Genomic DNA, 17,422 nt, shown 5'->3' with positions numbered 1-17,422 from the left:
AACAGTCCATGTTGACCCAACTCGTCGAGTGCAGCTAGCAACTCGTCGAGTTCCTTCAAAACTCAAAAAAAACTGGGAAAAACCCAAACTAACTCGTCGAGTCATCTCATCAATTCGGCGAGTTTATTCAGAATCTAGAATGTGGTAACAACCTGACTCAACTCGTCGATCTGGCTAAGCAACTCGTCGTTTTCCTTCAGCCTTTTCATATTTAGTCTTTTCTAGTCGAACCCAAAGCCCCAAACTATATATATAGTCCCCTAGGGTTAAGATACCACATAAAGTTGCTAACTTTACGTCCATGCATGGCATCAAAGGGGTTAACACATTCATATGAAGCTTAATAAGGGTTTTAGGGCATGGAGGATGGCCAAAGCTTGATAAATCTTGAATCTTTTGGCCTAAGGAGGCCTAGAGGTGTCCAAATCTAAAGTCACAACTTCAAATCATGCTCAACTTCAATAATGGTTCCAAAATGGGCTAAAACGACACTAAACTTCCATAAAAGAAGATCTGAGAAACAAGGGTTCAAGGTAAATACTTTTTACCTCTAAATGGTTGCTACCACAGTGTAAATGTCGGATCTACAACCTCTTCCTTCAACTATGCACTAATCACTTAAAGCTTCGTCAAGAAATGCACCAAATAACACTCTTTAAGCTCACAAACACTCAAAATGGGTAAATAGGCGCAATTAGGGTTTCTTCTGGACTGAGGGGACGATGAGGGAGGCCATAAAGGAGTTATAAGTTCTTTAAATAGGGTGCAAAACCCTGAAAATTAGGGTTTCATAAACAGTCGTCAACTCGTCAGGTTGAGGCTCCTCAACTCGTTAAGTAGGTCCATGAAAATGTGCGGCCATTTTGATCTCTATACGACGAGTTGGGGCGTACCAACTCATCGAGTTCTAAAGAGAAATGCATAGAATCCTTCAAATTTCATACATGAAGATTGGGATGTTACAGGGACACCTCGTTAACCATAACGAGATTCTAGTCGATCCAACTAAGATTGAGGTTGTCATGCAGTGGGAGGTCCCAAAGTCTCCTTCAGAGATCAGGAGTTTTCTGGGTTTGGCAGGGTATTATTGGAGATTTATTGAGGATTTCTCCAAGGTTGTTGTACCCCTCACTTGTTTGACAAGCAAGGGTGTAACGTCCCTTTTTTTCAGAGAAGGCGGTCCAAGACTTAAGGAATCAACTAAGGATTTTTGGATCAGACCCTTAGCCACAACGTAGGGCTTGGATGCCTATGATGTGGCGTGATATTTATCGAATGCATGTTTCCAAGAGTCACCACAGTGTGGTAATGGAGGGCCATGGTGTGGCGCCTGTTTAGGGCCAAGCCCTTGTTTTTTTAGGGTTTCATCTGTATTTAAGCATCTTAACCCCCATTTTTGGCCATCTTCTTCAGCCTCCATCCCTTCATTTCGAAACCCTAGCCTCTCTTCCATGAAAATGAGCTTAGTGGCTATATCTTGAGGTTTTTTGCTTCATTTGGCGAAACTTGAAGAAGAAGGTGGTTCATTTTGTTGCAAAGAAGTAAGGAGCAAGCTCGGATCCAATATCTTCTTCACATTTCTAAGTTATTGAATGTATAAAGTTCATATCTTGACCTTTGTGTTTCTTGTTTGATGTTTGAGCCTAATTTGGATGATCTGGTCCCATTCTTGAGTGCTCTTGGAGTTTGAGGAACTCAAGAGTTAATATGGTACTCATTTGGTCATGAACTTCTAAGATAGTGAGAAAAAGGTCTTAACTTGAGTGTTCTTAGCCTCATGTTTGAGTTTTGGTTGCGATAAGAACTTAATGGACTTAATGTTTAAAATTATGTCCTATGGTGAGGTACTAATGGATAAAGTTGGAAACTTTATCCATTAAGTCGGTGTGGAGGAGTAGATCTGGAAGTGTGAGCTTAGATCTGAAAGCATTAAGCTCTTATTAAGAAATTGGTAATTTTCCAGTGGCCACGGCGTGGCGAAGTCAAAAATCGTGACTGCCTTGTTTGGCATTGCCACGGAGGACCACGACGTGGCGTTGACCATTGACATTTTTACCAAGTTTGACCCAAAGTCAAACGTGAGGGTTTTGGGTTGTTGATTAAGATTTTACTTGGTTTTGGTGATTAGCAGATTCATGGATGCAAGTAATGCTGAAAAGGGATCGTATCGCAGTGTTTCAGAGTTCTTCGATTCATGCGAGTTTTGCCTCATTATACCCATGGGTTGAGGGCACCAATGTCGCCCCACTAGTTTTGGTTATCTTTTAGTAGAAGGATACCATAGGGAATTCATATAGTCATGTAGGATAGATCGTGGACTCTTGATCTAGGTTTTCTTGTGTGTTCCTTGTTTGGTTGTGGTTCTAAAGTATGATCACTTATATGGGTGTCTATCTCACCTCTGAGTATATATGGTCATGTATTCTTTGGATTGTTGGTAGTTAGTATATTTTTATGCTGTAGTGATTTGTTACAGTTATATCCTAGTAAATAGGATGTTGTTATGATGTAGTGATCTGTTAGATTTGTATCCTTGTATATAGGATGTTTCTACCTGTAGTTGTAATGTCCCAAAATTTTCATTTTTAATTTAATAAAACGATAATCCAAAGTCTTGTCATACATCCAAGATAGATCAAAGTGTATCGCTACATCATAAAATATGAGAGTAAATCACAAAATGTGGAACGAGGTGGTGTGTCCTCTGCAATCATCCCAATCTCTTCCCTTTTCAATCAGAAGTACCTGAAACATACACTGAAAACCATAAGTACAAAGCTTAGTGATTTCTTCATAACACCACATACCATACATAATAAAAACATATTGGTTCCCCGCCCGGCATCGGGTATCACTCGGCCTTGGGTCCTACCCGTCATCGAGCCCCGCTCGGATTACAGATCTTTCATTTATTAGGCCCCTTCTGACATTAGGCCTATGTCGGTATATATATAAACATATAATCATGCTAACACGTGCGATAATCACAAAGACAATATCATATAATACAGTTTTCGGGCCTCGACCGGCATCGAGCCCCGCTCGGTATACTTACCAACACATAGCACATGCAAGAGTCACACAAACATCTAGCATCCTAACATAACAATCATGGGCCGGCATTGGTGCCTTCGAGCCGCTAAACCCAGTGAGAAAACTCACCTGAGACTACTGGATCTCACAAATAAATCTCTGGTTGCTGGTCTGCTAAAATCCTCGCGTTATCAAAATAAAATAACATCTAATTAATAATTCGATCCCGACTCACACTAAGAGTATAACACTAGATTGCCCACACAACAATACATATATAATGTATACACACCAGGCCAACAGTATAACACTAGATTGCCCCGGGCCAATAGTCATCGGACTGGATTTCCCCCAGGCCCACAATCCTCATATTGGAATGCCCCCAACCCACAACACAAGGTTGGATTCCCTCAGGTTTGTTAGCATACAACAAAAAGTCGTAGCGCCTTAACCCAATTGTATTATATCGATATATGCAACAGATAAACAATAACCAGCAAATACATGTAACCATACATATCTACCGATATAAAATATCACTATAGTATACCAACATCCTACACACAAGAACACATATTGCAATACAAGGTATAGTGAGAAAACTCACCTTGCATAACCAAAGAAGCACAACATCGCTCTAGCTCCTTGCATCGATCAATCCCTCGAACTAACTAACACCTAGAATAGATAAATTCTCAATTAACACCTAACTTCCTCCAAGTTTGACCCAAGGTCAAATTGGTCAAAAGTCAGCAATTAAAGGTCCACAAGGTCAATGATCAACTTAGTCAAAGTCAATGTTACGTCGTGACCATTCCTTAGTCACGTTGTGGTGATGCAAAGATAAAAAAAAAAATCGTGATTATGGGCACATTCACGTTGTGACACATCCTATGCCACGTCGTGACATCTGGTCAAAAAGCCAAATATTCATTAAGTGCTTAACCTCTTCCGGCCAAGGCCCATAACCTCAGATCTAGTTCCTAAATAGCTTCATAATGGATAAAGTTTCCAAATTTATCCATTAGGATGGTCCAAAGAACCAAGATCTAGTCTTTAAGTCTCAGAAGGAGCCAATAATGCATCTTTCTCAACTTAATCCATTAAGTCCAAGTCTCCAACTTCCAGATCCGAATCAACATGATGTTTAGATGGATAAAGTTGGATAAAGTTTCCAACTTTATCCATAATAATGTCTCAATCTTTCAAGATCTAAGCTTTAATACACCAAAATGACCTAAAGGACCAAGATAACTTGCATGGCTAAAAGGGAAGGAAAAAGATCATAACTTTCCTAGTCTGTGAGGTCCAAGAAGCATTCTTAACTGATCAAAAGGTATCGGAGTTCACTCAACTCCAAGATCACCTATAAAATGGACCAAAAGTGCCAAAACCACAAATGAAGAGATCTAAAGAGCAAGATATGATCTTTATACTCACAATAGTCATAAATGGAGTGACTTTGGTGTATCCAAACTTGAAACAACATTCCTAGAAACCAAAAGAATGTTGTTGATCTTCAAGCTTCATCAAAATATCACCAAGAGCATCCAAAAAAGGAGATAGGAGAGGGGTGGAGCTCAAATCTTGAAGATTGAGGCTATGGTTGCTCCCAATGAGTTCTAGATGTGATGGAGGCTAAGTAAATACCCTAAAACATCAATCATTACCTTTATATACATTGAAAACCCTAAAATCAATGGGCTTAGGTTGCACAATGCTCACCTCATGACAGCATGTTAGTCACCTCGTGACAGTTCTCACCTCATGACAGCTCTTACTTCGTGACAACATGCTTGTCACCTCATGACGATGGGTTTTCACCCCATTCCACTCCAGCTCCAAACAGTCATAACTTCTTCGTTTCAACTTTGTTTTTGACAATCTTTATATGCATAGAAAGGTATTGACAAGCCCCACAAATTTATGTAATTACTTTTAACTTAATACATGTCGAGCTAAAACCATAATTCCTGCAAGAAGCCCGAATATTACTTTTCCCATTTTACCCTTTGCTTCAAAGCTCAAATCGGGGGATTAAATCGCTCAATCCAACATTATCAACATTTGAAAGGATTTGGACTCTATTCCATTGAAGCTCACGACCTTTACTCGATCCATTTACGGTCTAATATCCGGTATTAGAAACATCCTAAAACTAGGTGTTACAGATTTTTTTAACTTGTGGTTATTAATAGATACTTATGATATCGTGTATATATATATTTCACAAGTATAGTTGAGGTTATTAAGGTTTAAAGAATAAGATGGAGAAAAAATGACTTGAATTGGATACATAAAAAAGGAGGATATGAGAATACATTAAGCTCTATTTTTCATACATGTATTCATATTGAATGATGAAGAAATATTTTATTTTGGAAGATACAAAACTATATAAGCAATCTCATTTTTTGGTAATTTTAAAGTGATATTCTTTATATTGTTGGAAACAAAACTATATAAGCAATCTCATTTTTTGGTAATTTTAAAGTGATATTCTTTTTAGAAGTTATACTAAGTTATATAATAATTTGATATTATTATTATATATGTATATATGTGATCTTTTGATATAGTCAAAAATTAAACTTTATTGTACATATGAAGTTTTTATGTATCAAAATATTTTATTGTATTTTACTTAAATTCAAAATAGATTCAATTTCCAATAAATTATATTGTAAATTTTATATATTAATATATTATTTTTCGATACTATTTTATTTTTATGTTATAAAAGTAGTGTTTAGCAAAATCGTTGTTAAGAAAATTTTATTTGTTGGCACGTTTGAAGTCACAAACAAAAAGACATATGCCCTCGCAAAGTGTTTGTTTTTTGGAAGTGTGCAGATCACTTTTGTCTGCGCCGCGCAGACATATGTGCTCGCAGAGTGTTTGTTTTTTGGAAGTGTGCAGATCAAAAAATGTCTGCGCGAGGTCTTCATGACGCAGACATGGACCATTGTCTTCAAAGGTCTTCAGATCTCATTTTTACCTTAAAAAATAAAAAAAAATCCACCAGTTTTTTTCTTTCTCTTTTTGCTGAAAATGTATTTTTAATATTTATAACGTAAAATTAAGTTTGAAAAATTAATTTATTTCAACAACTGCAGACGTTAAAAACAAACAGTCTTCTTATTGCAGACTGCAGATATTTGGTCCACCTTTTCTGCCGCAGAGGCTTGTAGATGTGGTCCGCAGACTGCAGACATTTTGGCTTTAAAAAAACAAACACACCTAAATATGGTTATAGTTACTATTTGTTATTTGTATTTTTATATGATTATTTTTTCCAATTACCAAAACGGAAAAAAGATATACCATATAAACTAAATTTACTATTTATTTGTAATTTTAAATAAAACGAATATAGTCGGATGGTAAACTTCTATATATCTAATTATAAAAAGACAATTTTTTACTAATTATAAAATTTGTATATACCTAAATCAAAATCTATATATCTAGTTATAAAAGAGACCATTTTTTACTAATGATGATTAATTGATTAATTGACATATGATAATTATAAGGATTACACGAGTTTATCTTTAAATATAAAACTTAAATTGAAATGGTAAATTAACCAAAAAAAATATTTTATATATTCGAAAAAGATGGTTTTTAATTTTAAAATAATAATAGTTTGATTAAATATAAAATCTAAATCAAAATTATATCTATTATAAAAAAAGATGATTTTTTTTCATATTTTTGAATTTCCATGATTTTTCACTTTGCTACTACAATTCAAAAAACTTTTGGCGATTCATTGAAATTTAATTTTAATTATAATGATTATAATGGTTAATCTTTAAATAAAAAATCTTAACTTTAAATGCCAAATTTATAAAATATATTTAAAAAAAAAAAAAAAAAAAAAAAAAGAAGAAGAAGAAGAAGAGAGTTATTAAAAACTATTTTTATATTAATACTTTTTTCAAAAAAATTAGGTTCTTGAATATTAAAAAATAATAAATTTTTTAAATACAATGTCAAATATCAAAACTAAATCCAAATATCAAAATTCACAAACAATTAAATTTAATTGATCTAATTATAAAAACATGTACCTTAATTAATTAATTATTAATAGTTAAAATTATTATCAATAAAAAAAATAGATTTATTTTTATTTTTATTTGTAGTTAACAGTTGCTATTGAAATCATAGTTTTTATATGTACATTATTTTATCATATTATATAAAATAATTAGGATATATTATTATAAATTAGTATAAACAATTATTAACTTATTTTTAATACCATACACATCAACATTTGATTATATTATTATATTTTACGTAACATATTTGCTATAATTTAAATTAGCATTGTTTTACCGGAATTGTATAAGTGCCTTTTGAGTTAGTACTCACATTGTGACATCTATTTATAACCATTATTACTAATAAAGTGACGAGTCTTATCGGTTTACTTCCACGACATATCTTCAATGACCTATTTAAAGATATGAAATTTTGTTACACAATAATAATGTCTTTCCTTTTGTTGTTAATCAGAATAATACCAATCAAACATCATAAACCAAAAAGAAACCCATGAAGAAGAAAAAAAACCATAATTTTTATCATCAAAAGTACCTTGTGTTTCTTTTTTCCCCCATGTTCTTACTTATTTCCTCCACTTCTGCTGCTTTTCAGCATATCGAAATCAAATGTAAACAAAAAATAAAACAAATCCTCAACTGCTCCCAAAAGAAAAAACCAAAAAAACAAAAGAGAAATCTCAATCAGAACCACCCGGTTAACTCGGTTCAGGTGCCAATACTTTGAGACTACGCATCCATTCACAAAAGCTCGGTTCATCAAAGTGAATAAAACTGCTTTTCAACTTTGTCCTTTGTTCTGTACTCAATGTCCTAAGCTGTGGAAACCTTGCTTCCTATTCACAAAAAAACATTCAACTTTACTTTTAAAAGAATTAAAAAAAAAAAAGTAAATTTTCAAAGTACAATATCCAAATAAGCAAAAAAAAAAACAAAAAAAGAAAATCCCGACTTACTTGCTCATATGGAGGATCCTTGTGTGCAGGTATTAACCGAGATACAAAATACCTCGCTTGAGAGCTTCCCTCCTGTTAAAAAAAAAACAATCTCATAACGTGTCAAAATCTCTTCTTTGTAATATAAAAAAAAAAACATAAATACAAATTATCAGAATAAAACATTACTTTGAACGCAAGAATTCGAGGAGCTGGAAACCTCAATTCTGTCAACTCTTCAGCCAATGTTCTGCATGCTGCTAATGCTGCTGCACTTCTTCCTTCTTGAGCAGAAAGTTCAGCACCCTAAGTTTAATAAAAGATTAGAAGATTCTTTTATTTTATTTTACACATTTTTAGATAAATGGATAGAAATGTATCTTACCAACCAAATGAAGACATCTGTCCCATGATCCAGCACAACCGCAGCATCCGACTGCATGACAAGATCATGAGCTGGCAACTCTTCAAAAGTGCCGCCTTCCCGATGCATAAGACACCTAGGCGCCACCATCCGAAGAGACAAATCAAAACACGCGTTCAAAAAAATATCCCGCAAAACCGATCTCTCATCCTCATGTCCCAAAATACTCCCCAAAAGCGGGCCCCGCTTAAGATGAAACAAAAGCTCCGGTAAATTACACAACTCTTTTGGAAACTGATAAAGCTTCGATTTCGGCATTTGAGATCCAAATTTAGATGTAATATCTTTAACCCTTTCATCAACCGTTTTCCTAACATCCACCGCATCATTAAAATTCTTCGCCCGCAAAAGACTTCTCTTCGCGATAAGTACCGCCGCCACCTCATCGTTGATGCTATCGAGATACGCTTGGACGCTATCCACCGCTTGCAACCTCACGGTAATCACCCGCGTGATATCCGCTTGGTATAAATTCGAAAACAAAATCCCGAACTGTAAATACACGAAATCGCTCTTCAAATTCCCGCGTGTCTCCATCGAAACCGCGAAACACTGCGTCTCCTCAACGCTCAACATTTGGATCGCGACCGCGTTGTCGTTCTTAAACGCTTCGTGGTTATCCGTAACCGCTTCTTCTCCCGGTCCGATAACTTGCGTAACCGAAACATCGTCCGAACACCGAATCTCCATCAACCCGTGGGACCCGCCCGCGCGAGTAGACGCGCGTTGCAAATTTACCCCAAACGCTTCGCCGAAATCATCGTGAAGGACCAAAACGCCCCCGGAGGATTTCGCGAGCGGTTGTAGAATCGGGACTCGTACCGGACACGTCCCCGCACATAAAACATCGATAACTGTGTTCCGCCTGTGAGCTTCCCGGCCCAAATGCTCCATCCATTTCAACGCGGTTTTCTCCATGTGCGGATAATTCGGATGGGAAAACGAGTGCGGGACCGACCCGGGACCGTACGTGTTCGGCCCGCCCGCGCATACTATCACCCGACTACTCCCTCCGGGCTTTTTCGTCATTTCGCCAGACGGACTCGGACCTTGGATAACCGCTAACGCGACTTCAATCGCAACCCCCATCGCACGGTCTCTAGAACCTTCCGGAACGTTCATCTTATACGGTCTTAAAGACGAAAAAATCGAGTGCGCGACAGGTAACGCAGTGTGGATCGGGGAAAGATAAATCCCCGTTCCGTACACAAGTTGTTTCAACGCGTCTTGGCTCGGTGACACGTGTCCCGGTAACAAATCGGCGGACGCGATCGACGGTTCGGAGAGGTCGTAAACGGAGACCGTTCGACCGTAGGATACGATTCCGATTCTTGTGGTCGGGGAAAGGGAGTCGATGAAAGCGTGTAGGGAAGACTGCAGATGTTGGAGGTGGGGTTCGTCGAGGGAATCGTCGATTACGATGACGATAGGGGCGGAGACACGGGAATCGGAGACGGGAATGAAACCGGGGCGACGGTTTGTGGTTTGGATGAAATCGACCAATGGGAAAGCGAGTTCCGGGAGGTTAAGGAGTTGGTCTTTGGTGGAGGCGATGTATTCGCCTTCACTTCCGTTTAGGTTTCTACAAATTATGCATTGCCATTGGCCGGATCCGAGTAAGATGTTGCAGTAGAGATTTGCGTAGGCCCCGCAATTTTGGCAACGGTGTGGGTCCCGTTGGATTATTTGAGGACCGTGGAGGACTTCTCGACCTGGGGACACGAGTGCCCCGAAACCTAGGCTTGGTACATTCATGAGTTTCTTTTGTTTTAGTACCTACATGTAGAAAATAGAAGGGGTAAATAAGTAAAATCATTATGGATAATAGCATTCTTTTGTCCCACTTGAAAGACTTAAATGCAAGAAATAGCAATGTATTTTGAGTGATTTGTGAATTATATCATCTTGCTTTCATTTCTTTCTGTTACAACATTCTACTTTCAATTCTTTTTCTTATTGAGGCATTGAAGTTTGAAATATCTACCCAATTATAGCAATAAAATATTGCTATAATTGGTAGAGTTTTTGAAGTGCAATGTTGTAATATGAAGAAATGGAAGTAGGATGTTATAATAAGTGATCAATGAAAGTATGTTGCTAATTTTTGCATTGAACCCCACCTAAAAAGGTGGGATAGGGACTCGTTCTTGCACTCATGTTTATGTAAAAGACGTGAATACCCTTATACCAAAACCATGCAACCAGGAAAATGTGTTTTTATATGTTCATATAAAATGTAATGCTTTTAAAAGAAGAAATGTACAAAAATTCAATCAAGAAAAAACATGGATATAACAGAGATACCTTACGTGCTGAAAGTAAAACATTTGGAGCATCAGAAAGAGCCGCCATGTCATCTCCATCAGTCGACACCTGGCGCTGATACTCATTATTCCCATCTGAAAAACCAGAAGGTGGTGGTGAAGCTGACAAAGATGACATGGAAGAGTATGCAACTGGCTGAGGAGTCGCCGGAGATGTTCGGAAAGGGACGGCGGCAGGTTGCACCGGTGAAGAAAACACCGGTGGTCCTGGCGGCGTGCTCAAATGTGGAGGAGGGCCACCTGTTCTGACTCCATTTGCAGATAATTGTGAGGACTTAATGGAAGGGGAGGGGGAGAGTATCTGGTTTGGTGGTGGTTGTATGGTGGGTGGTGCAAAAATGGGACCCGGTGGTGGTGTGAAAGGTGGTGGACTTATTTTGGGGTCGGGTCTCCGGGATGGTGGTGGCTCGGGGGTGGAGGGGGCAATTCCGACTGAGTATCCGGCGGGAAAGTTAGGCTGATGATCGGCCATTGCCGCTCATATGTGAGAACCTCTACACCTTAGAAAATCAAGATTTCTTGAAACCTGTTTTGATAAAAGTGTAAGTGGAATTAGTGTTGAATAAAGTAAGTGTTATGTAAGTATACTAAATCAATCATCTAAAGAGTCCAAATTTGAAGCATTGTTAGTAGTTGATTAGCAAATTGGAAACAAGATTTACACATTAGCTACACAAATTTATAAATGGTGTTTTAAAGATATTTGAGAAAACAATAGCATACTTGGGAAATGGAAGGAGAAAATGTGGTAAAAAAATTGAGACTTAAATGGTGAAAACCCTTCTTTCCATGACTTTATAAGTTAAGTCATTCTTTCTGCATTAAGTCAAAAAGAAAAACTCATATATAGCTTACTGGATTAAGTCACAAAAGGAAACAATAGCAGCTGTGAAGTGTGAATTATAAAATTAACAATGAAAACTAAAATTGGCACAAGATAACCAATGATGTTTGCAGTTTCTAATGTCAATGACTAATCCAGGGAGAGAGTCCGATCCATATGAGAGTAGTAATGTATGCATAATTAGGGTAGAATTATAGTCAAACGGAGCATGTAACAGCTAATTCTCTCAAAATTCCGACGATCAAGAATGTGCAGGTGATAATCATCAAATCAATTAACGAATAATCAAGTAACAGATCTTCATTAGTCTATACTCAAAACCCTAAATAAAATTAGGATCTTCAAAGAAAGCCCCAGATCAAGCATTAAAATAGGCGCAAATTAGGGGGGAATGAACGAGATCAAAAGCACAAATCGATCCATCTGTTACGAGAAGCAAAACCCTTCTTGTCTTGTAAGTAAAGCAGAAATTGAAAACAAATGATACCCTTAAAACGAATTCAAAGCTTGAGAATTGAAAAAAGAATCTTACTTGAAGATTCGAGGATGATGAATCGAAGAATTGTGGGCGGAAGGGTCGTTGAAAAGAAGAAACCTTCGGAGAATCAAGGGAATCAAGAGGTTCTTGGAGTTCTTGAATTACGCCGATGATGAGAGAAATGAGGAAATCGGAGGGTAATTTGGTAAAACAGAATCTATGAGTTCATACAGACCCGATTTGAAATGTACAAAAGTTGGTCTGGACCAAAATAGAAATGGCACGGGTGACGGGCCTCGATTGGTATTACATTTTTCAGAAACTCTCATTTTGGCTTTATTTTTATATTTTTGGTATTTTAGGAGTTTTCCAAATTTTGGTTTTGGTTTGTTTCAAAATCAAATTTGAATTAGTTTTTTTTTCTAAGAGTTTTTCGAAAATTGGTTTCAGTTTGGCTTCAAAATCAAAATTGAAGTGTGTGTATATATATATATACACAAAACTTTTTTTTGACATTTTTTAAGAAAAAATCGCAGATTTTTAAAGAAAATCGCTGAAAAGAATTTGAAAAAAAAACTTTTTTTTTACAAATATATATATATATATATATATATATATATATATATTATTTTTTTTAACGATTTTTTATAAAAAGCTGCGATTTTTTTATAAAAAAAATTCAAAAAAAGTTTTGTGATCTCTAAGTATTTTTTTTATGCATTTTTATGATTTTTAAGATTTTTTTTAGGGTTTTTTGTTTTCCATAGAACCTAAACCTATATATATATATATATATATATATATATATATATATATATATATATATATATATATATATATATATATATATATATATATATACATATATATATATATACACACACACACGTATATATTATGCGGGTTGATTAAAAAAATAAAATGTTTAAATATAACTAATAAGTATTTTTAAAATAAAATTTTGAAATAAATAATGAAAAAACATATTTATTGCAATTTATTATAATATTTATTACATTTGATATTTTACATATATAAGTATAAGATTATGTAGCTTTTAATTTTAAAAATTAAAAAAAATCATAAATTGACATATGGATATTATTATTTATTTTAAAAATATCACAAGTATCAAAACTTATTAAAGATAAATATATATTGTTTAATTTTTAAAATGTTAACTTTTATCATTAATAAATTTTAATGGTAATTATTCAACTTTCTATATAATATATAGCGAATATTTTTTATCTAGCTTATTCAAATATCATTGGTATCGATTTTAAAATAAATTAATTAAATAATATTAATTAAGGTAAATAGCACAAAACCCACTAAGTTTACACGAAAATTCTAATTTAACGTTGTGTTTTTTTGTCTCAAATTTGACATCGCGTTTTTCAATTTGTTACAATTTTGGTCACTTGACCGGTCAACCCGGTTGTCTGCTAATGTGGCATGATGGTGTGTCGGTTTTGATGACATGGATATTGACATGACACACTGACATGTCAAAATTGAATTTTTTTCCTATAAAAGACATTAATATTTCACTTTTTCAATTTTGACATTAAGTTTTAATTTTGTTTCAATTTTAACGCTCCATGTTTTTGTTCCAAATCGAACATTATCCTTTTTAATTTTGTTCAATGTTGACCGTTTTGTATTTGAAACCATATAATTAAAGAGTTTTTCTTAACATTTATAAATATATTTTTTTCATTAAAAAACCACAATTTTGTATAAATACAATGTTTATTTACATCTGAATCATAATTTTATGTATAAATATGATTTAGTTATATAAAAATTGTATTCTACTTTTTTATTGGTTCTTCATTTTAAGTATATACCTAGTAGAATATTTAATTATAAATAAAATATGTATAAAATCTACAACAAAAAGTTAAATAAAATCAAATTTCATTAGCGATAATTGATAAAATTTTGTTATTATTGTTTGAAGTTTATAATTAGTTTGGTTAATTGGTTCTCATAATAAGAATGTATTATATTGTTCCAATCATGGATCCTTAGACACAACAATTAAAATATTTGTTATATTCAAAGGATCTGGAACTACTAATGATGTGGCATATATGTTTGTGATTATATATACCCCGCAATTATTAAAAAATGGTCAATATTAAATAAAATTGGAAAAAAAAAATATGTTGACTTAGAACAAAAAAAATAAAGCGTCAAAATTATTAAAAAATAATTTTTAAAAAAAAAAAAAAAAAAGACTTAGTGTCAAATTTGAAAAATGTGAAAACTTAGTGTTATTTGTGGAAAAAATATAACATCCATAAAGTCATGACATTTTTAAAAATTTCAAAACCATTAATTATTACAAAACTTGATTTTAAAATAATATAATATCAGAGTATCCAAAAAATATAAACACAAATATGAAGAGTTGTACGATCACGCCTTTGCCTTCCCGCGATCATATGATGTACCTGCAACAAAAACTGAAAATGCAAGTCAAAAGCTTAGTGAGTTCCCCCAAAATATTGATACATATACAAATAAATGCATGTATTGGATCCATAACTAGGGTTTTGCATGGGTCGGTTTTGACCTAAAACCGAACTCAAACTGAACATGATCGGTTTCTAAAAATTTCAACCCAAACTAATGGGTTCGGTTTATCGGTTTTCGGTTTTAAACTTCAGTTTCATGGTTCGGTTTCGGTTTTATAATGGAAACCAAATCTCAAACTTATTTCTTAATTTCCCTCAGCTCATTTACTATATAATGGTGAGGATAACTGATATTTACATATCACTAGGGATGTGGGACTTACGAGATAACAGAAAGAAAGTGGATGACCATCTTTGTCACACCCCCGAACCAGATGGCGAAAACGTCCGAGGGCTTGAGCGTGACTTCATTTGTAACGACGTAAATTTTAAAACCAATTTTTCATTTTTGTAAACATCAAAAACATCGATTAATATTTCAAATTCAAACGTAAACAATATTGTCACAACAAAATACATCCCAAAGATCATAAAATAGTTTTCCCCCGACAATGTGTACGATCACGCCGGTGCCTTCCCACGGTCCTCGCTAGTACCTGAAACACATAACACAACAATTGTAAGCATAAATGCTTAGTGAGTTTCCCCAAAATACAACTTACGCACATACATCTCTCCAGGCCCTGACCTTCCGGTCCATGTGTCTCAGGGGACTTCCGTCCCGACTAGGTAAACCTTCTGGTCCTACCCACGTCAACCTTACGGTCCACATCACAACGCCTTCCGGCCCATAACATATTCGCCTTCCGGTCCATATCAAGCATATCATACATGGCACATATAACGAATAACTTATCACACATAATACATATATCTCATATCATATCCGACCTTCCGGTCACACAGTCAAACCCTTCCGGGTACAGTACAGTGAGAAAACTCACCTCGTGGAAAGTCTAAGATCCCGCATCCTTGCTATCACCGAATCCCAACGACGACTCTACCTCGCTTAAACATAAAATATCATTTAATACACAAATACTTCCACCACTAAGCTTTACCCCTTATCATCATTCCTCAGAAGATAAAAGACCATTTTACCCTTCCTTGACCTAAAGTCCTCATGTTGACCAAAACCCTAAAAGTCAACAAAAGTCAACCCTAAGAGTACGCGGGGCGTACTGCTAGATGTAAGCGGGGCGTACATCGCCAATCCCCTGGATCGGGGTCTCCACCCAGTACACTGCTCGTACTGGAAGTTACGCCCAACGTAACCATCAGAATCAGCCACTCTTCATTTCTGGTCTTAATCGGTTAAGCCATTACTCCAACTTCTAGATCCGACTCTTTTAGTGTGTCTAAACCCATAAAGTCGAGACCTTTAAGCCTTGGCATGGTTGTAAAGGCTCCAACATCACATAACAACATTCTATTCAAACTCAAGGACCTAGATCTCATGCATGGTGCAATATCCACGTCCAAGATGTCATTTTTATGAGTCTACAACTACAATAGATCAGAAATATGAAGTATCTAAGCTTATGGAGGCCATTTGCACAAAAAGTCTCCACCTTTGGGTCTTAAACTCTAGAAAATGATACCTTAAGCATATAACATGAACCAAGTGACAAGATCCGAAGTTTTTACCTGATAATGAAGCTTTAACCCTTGCAAAGCTCAGATCTACACTTGAGCACCACTTCTAGCCTCTCCAATAAGCTCTTCTTCTCCTGTGTAACCTTGGAATGACACCACCAAGCTTAGAATGCACACACAAAGGTTTAAGAATGAAGGCACACACTATTTAGGGTTTCACTCTGAGGGATGGTGGTTGAGAAGTCCAGCCACACATTCCGTTTATAGCCCTCCAAAAAGATTAGGGTTTTTAGATCTGGGCAAGTTACGTCATGCGTAACCTTGGGTACGCCCAGCGTACCTGAGGGGGAACGCGTCCAAAGGAGGCGCGCGAGTAAGCGCAGCGTACACCTTGTACGCCCAGCGTACTCGCCTACCATGAAAACCCTAAATTAATAACTTAACCAAGATGCAAGGCCAAAAGAAGAATGCCTGGATTTTGGGCTGTTACAATTCTCCCCCACTAGAATCAGACTTCGCCCCCGAAGTCTCATACTAAAAACAACTCTGGATACTGATCCCGCATCTCAGACTCGGACTCCCACGTCAGCTCGGACCCCTTCTGATGTTGCCACTGCACTTGTACCAGGGGTACTTCCTTGTTCCTCAGAACCTTAACTTTCTGATCCCTGATCGCTACTAGTCTCTCCACATAGTTCAGGCCTGCATCCACCTGAATAGCATCTAATGGCACCACTGCCGACTCGTCGGCAATACATTTCCTCAACTGCGAGACATGAAAGGTATCATGGATCTGCCCCAACTCAGCAGGTAGATCCAACCGGTAGGCCACCCGGCCTACCCTAGCAATTTCCGTGAAGGGTCCAATATACCGGGGTCCCAACTTTCCCCTCTTCCTGAATCGTATCACTCATTTCCAAGGAGAGACCTTTAGGAGTACAAGGTCACCAACCTGAAACTCGAGCTCGGACCGCCGCCTGTCCGCATAACTCTTATGGCGACTCTGCGCGGTCAACAACCTCTACCTGACCTGCTGAATCTGCTCGGTCATCTGGAGTACAATCTCCGTGCTACCCATCACCCGCTGCCCCACCTCTCCCCAGCAGATGGGGGTGCGATACCTCCGACCATATAACAACTCAAAGGGTGGCATACCAATGCTCGAATGATGGTTGTTGTTGTATGAAAACTCTGCTAAAGGTAGATAGGTGTCTCAGCTCCCTCCAAAA

The 17,422-nt window shown here is 36.3% G+C and overlaps 1 protein-coding gene across 1 annotated transcript; it reads right to left on the bottom strand.

The window, feature by feature from the left end:
• Positions 1–7,600: 7,600 nt before the first annotated feature.
• LOC145009006 (Sec23/Sec24 protein transport family protein) lies at positions 7,601–12,349 on the bottom strand. The gene is made up of 6 exons (XM_078967655.1): positions 12,166–12,349; positions 10,770–11,315; positions 8,427–10,241; positions 8,231–8,347; positions 8,063–8,134; positions 7,601–7,942 (listed from the first exon to the last, which is right to left on the bottom strand). The coding sequence occupies exons 2-6, from the start codon at positions 11,259–11,261 to the stop codon at positions 7,805–7,807; spliced, it is 2,634 nt and encodes an 877-aa protein (XP_078823781.1). The 5' UTR covers positions 11,262–11,315; positions 12,166–12,349; the 3' UTR covers positions 7,601–7,804.
• Between the last annotated feature and the right edge of the window lie 5,073 nt (positions 12,350–17,422).

Source organism: Lactuca saligna, chromosome 8 (assembly GCF_052625555.1).
Source record: "Lactuca saligna cultivar CGN05327 chromosome 8, ASM5262555v1, whole genome shotgun sequence".
Taxonomy (NCBI): domain Eukaryota; kingdom Viridiplantae; phylum Streptophyta; class Magnoliopsida; order Asterales; family Asteraceae; genus Lactuca; species Lactuca saligna.
Note: the sequence above shows the minus strand (reverse complement) of the source record. Positions and strands in the feature narration are given on the sequence as shown.

What these genes read in the sequence shown, in the direction of transcription:
- LOC145009006 (XM_078967655.1), bottom strand. Translation starts at nt 11,261, where the DNA reads ATGGCCGATCATCAGCCTAACTTTCCCGCCGGATACTCAGTCGGAATT. An exon ending in TTTTACTTTCAGCACGTAAG is followed by an intron (nt 10,242 to 10,769) that starts GTATCTCTGTTA and finishes TTCTACATGTAG; the next exon opens with GTACTAAAACAAAAGAAACT. An exon ending in AGGATCCTCCATATGAGCAA is followed by an intron (nt 7,943 to 8,062) that starts GTAAGTCGGGAT and finishes TTTTGTGAATAG; the next exon opens with GAAGCAAGGTTTCCACAGCT.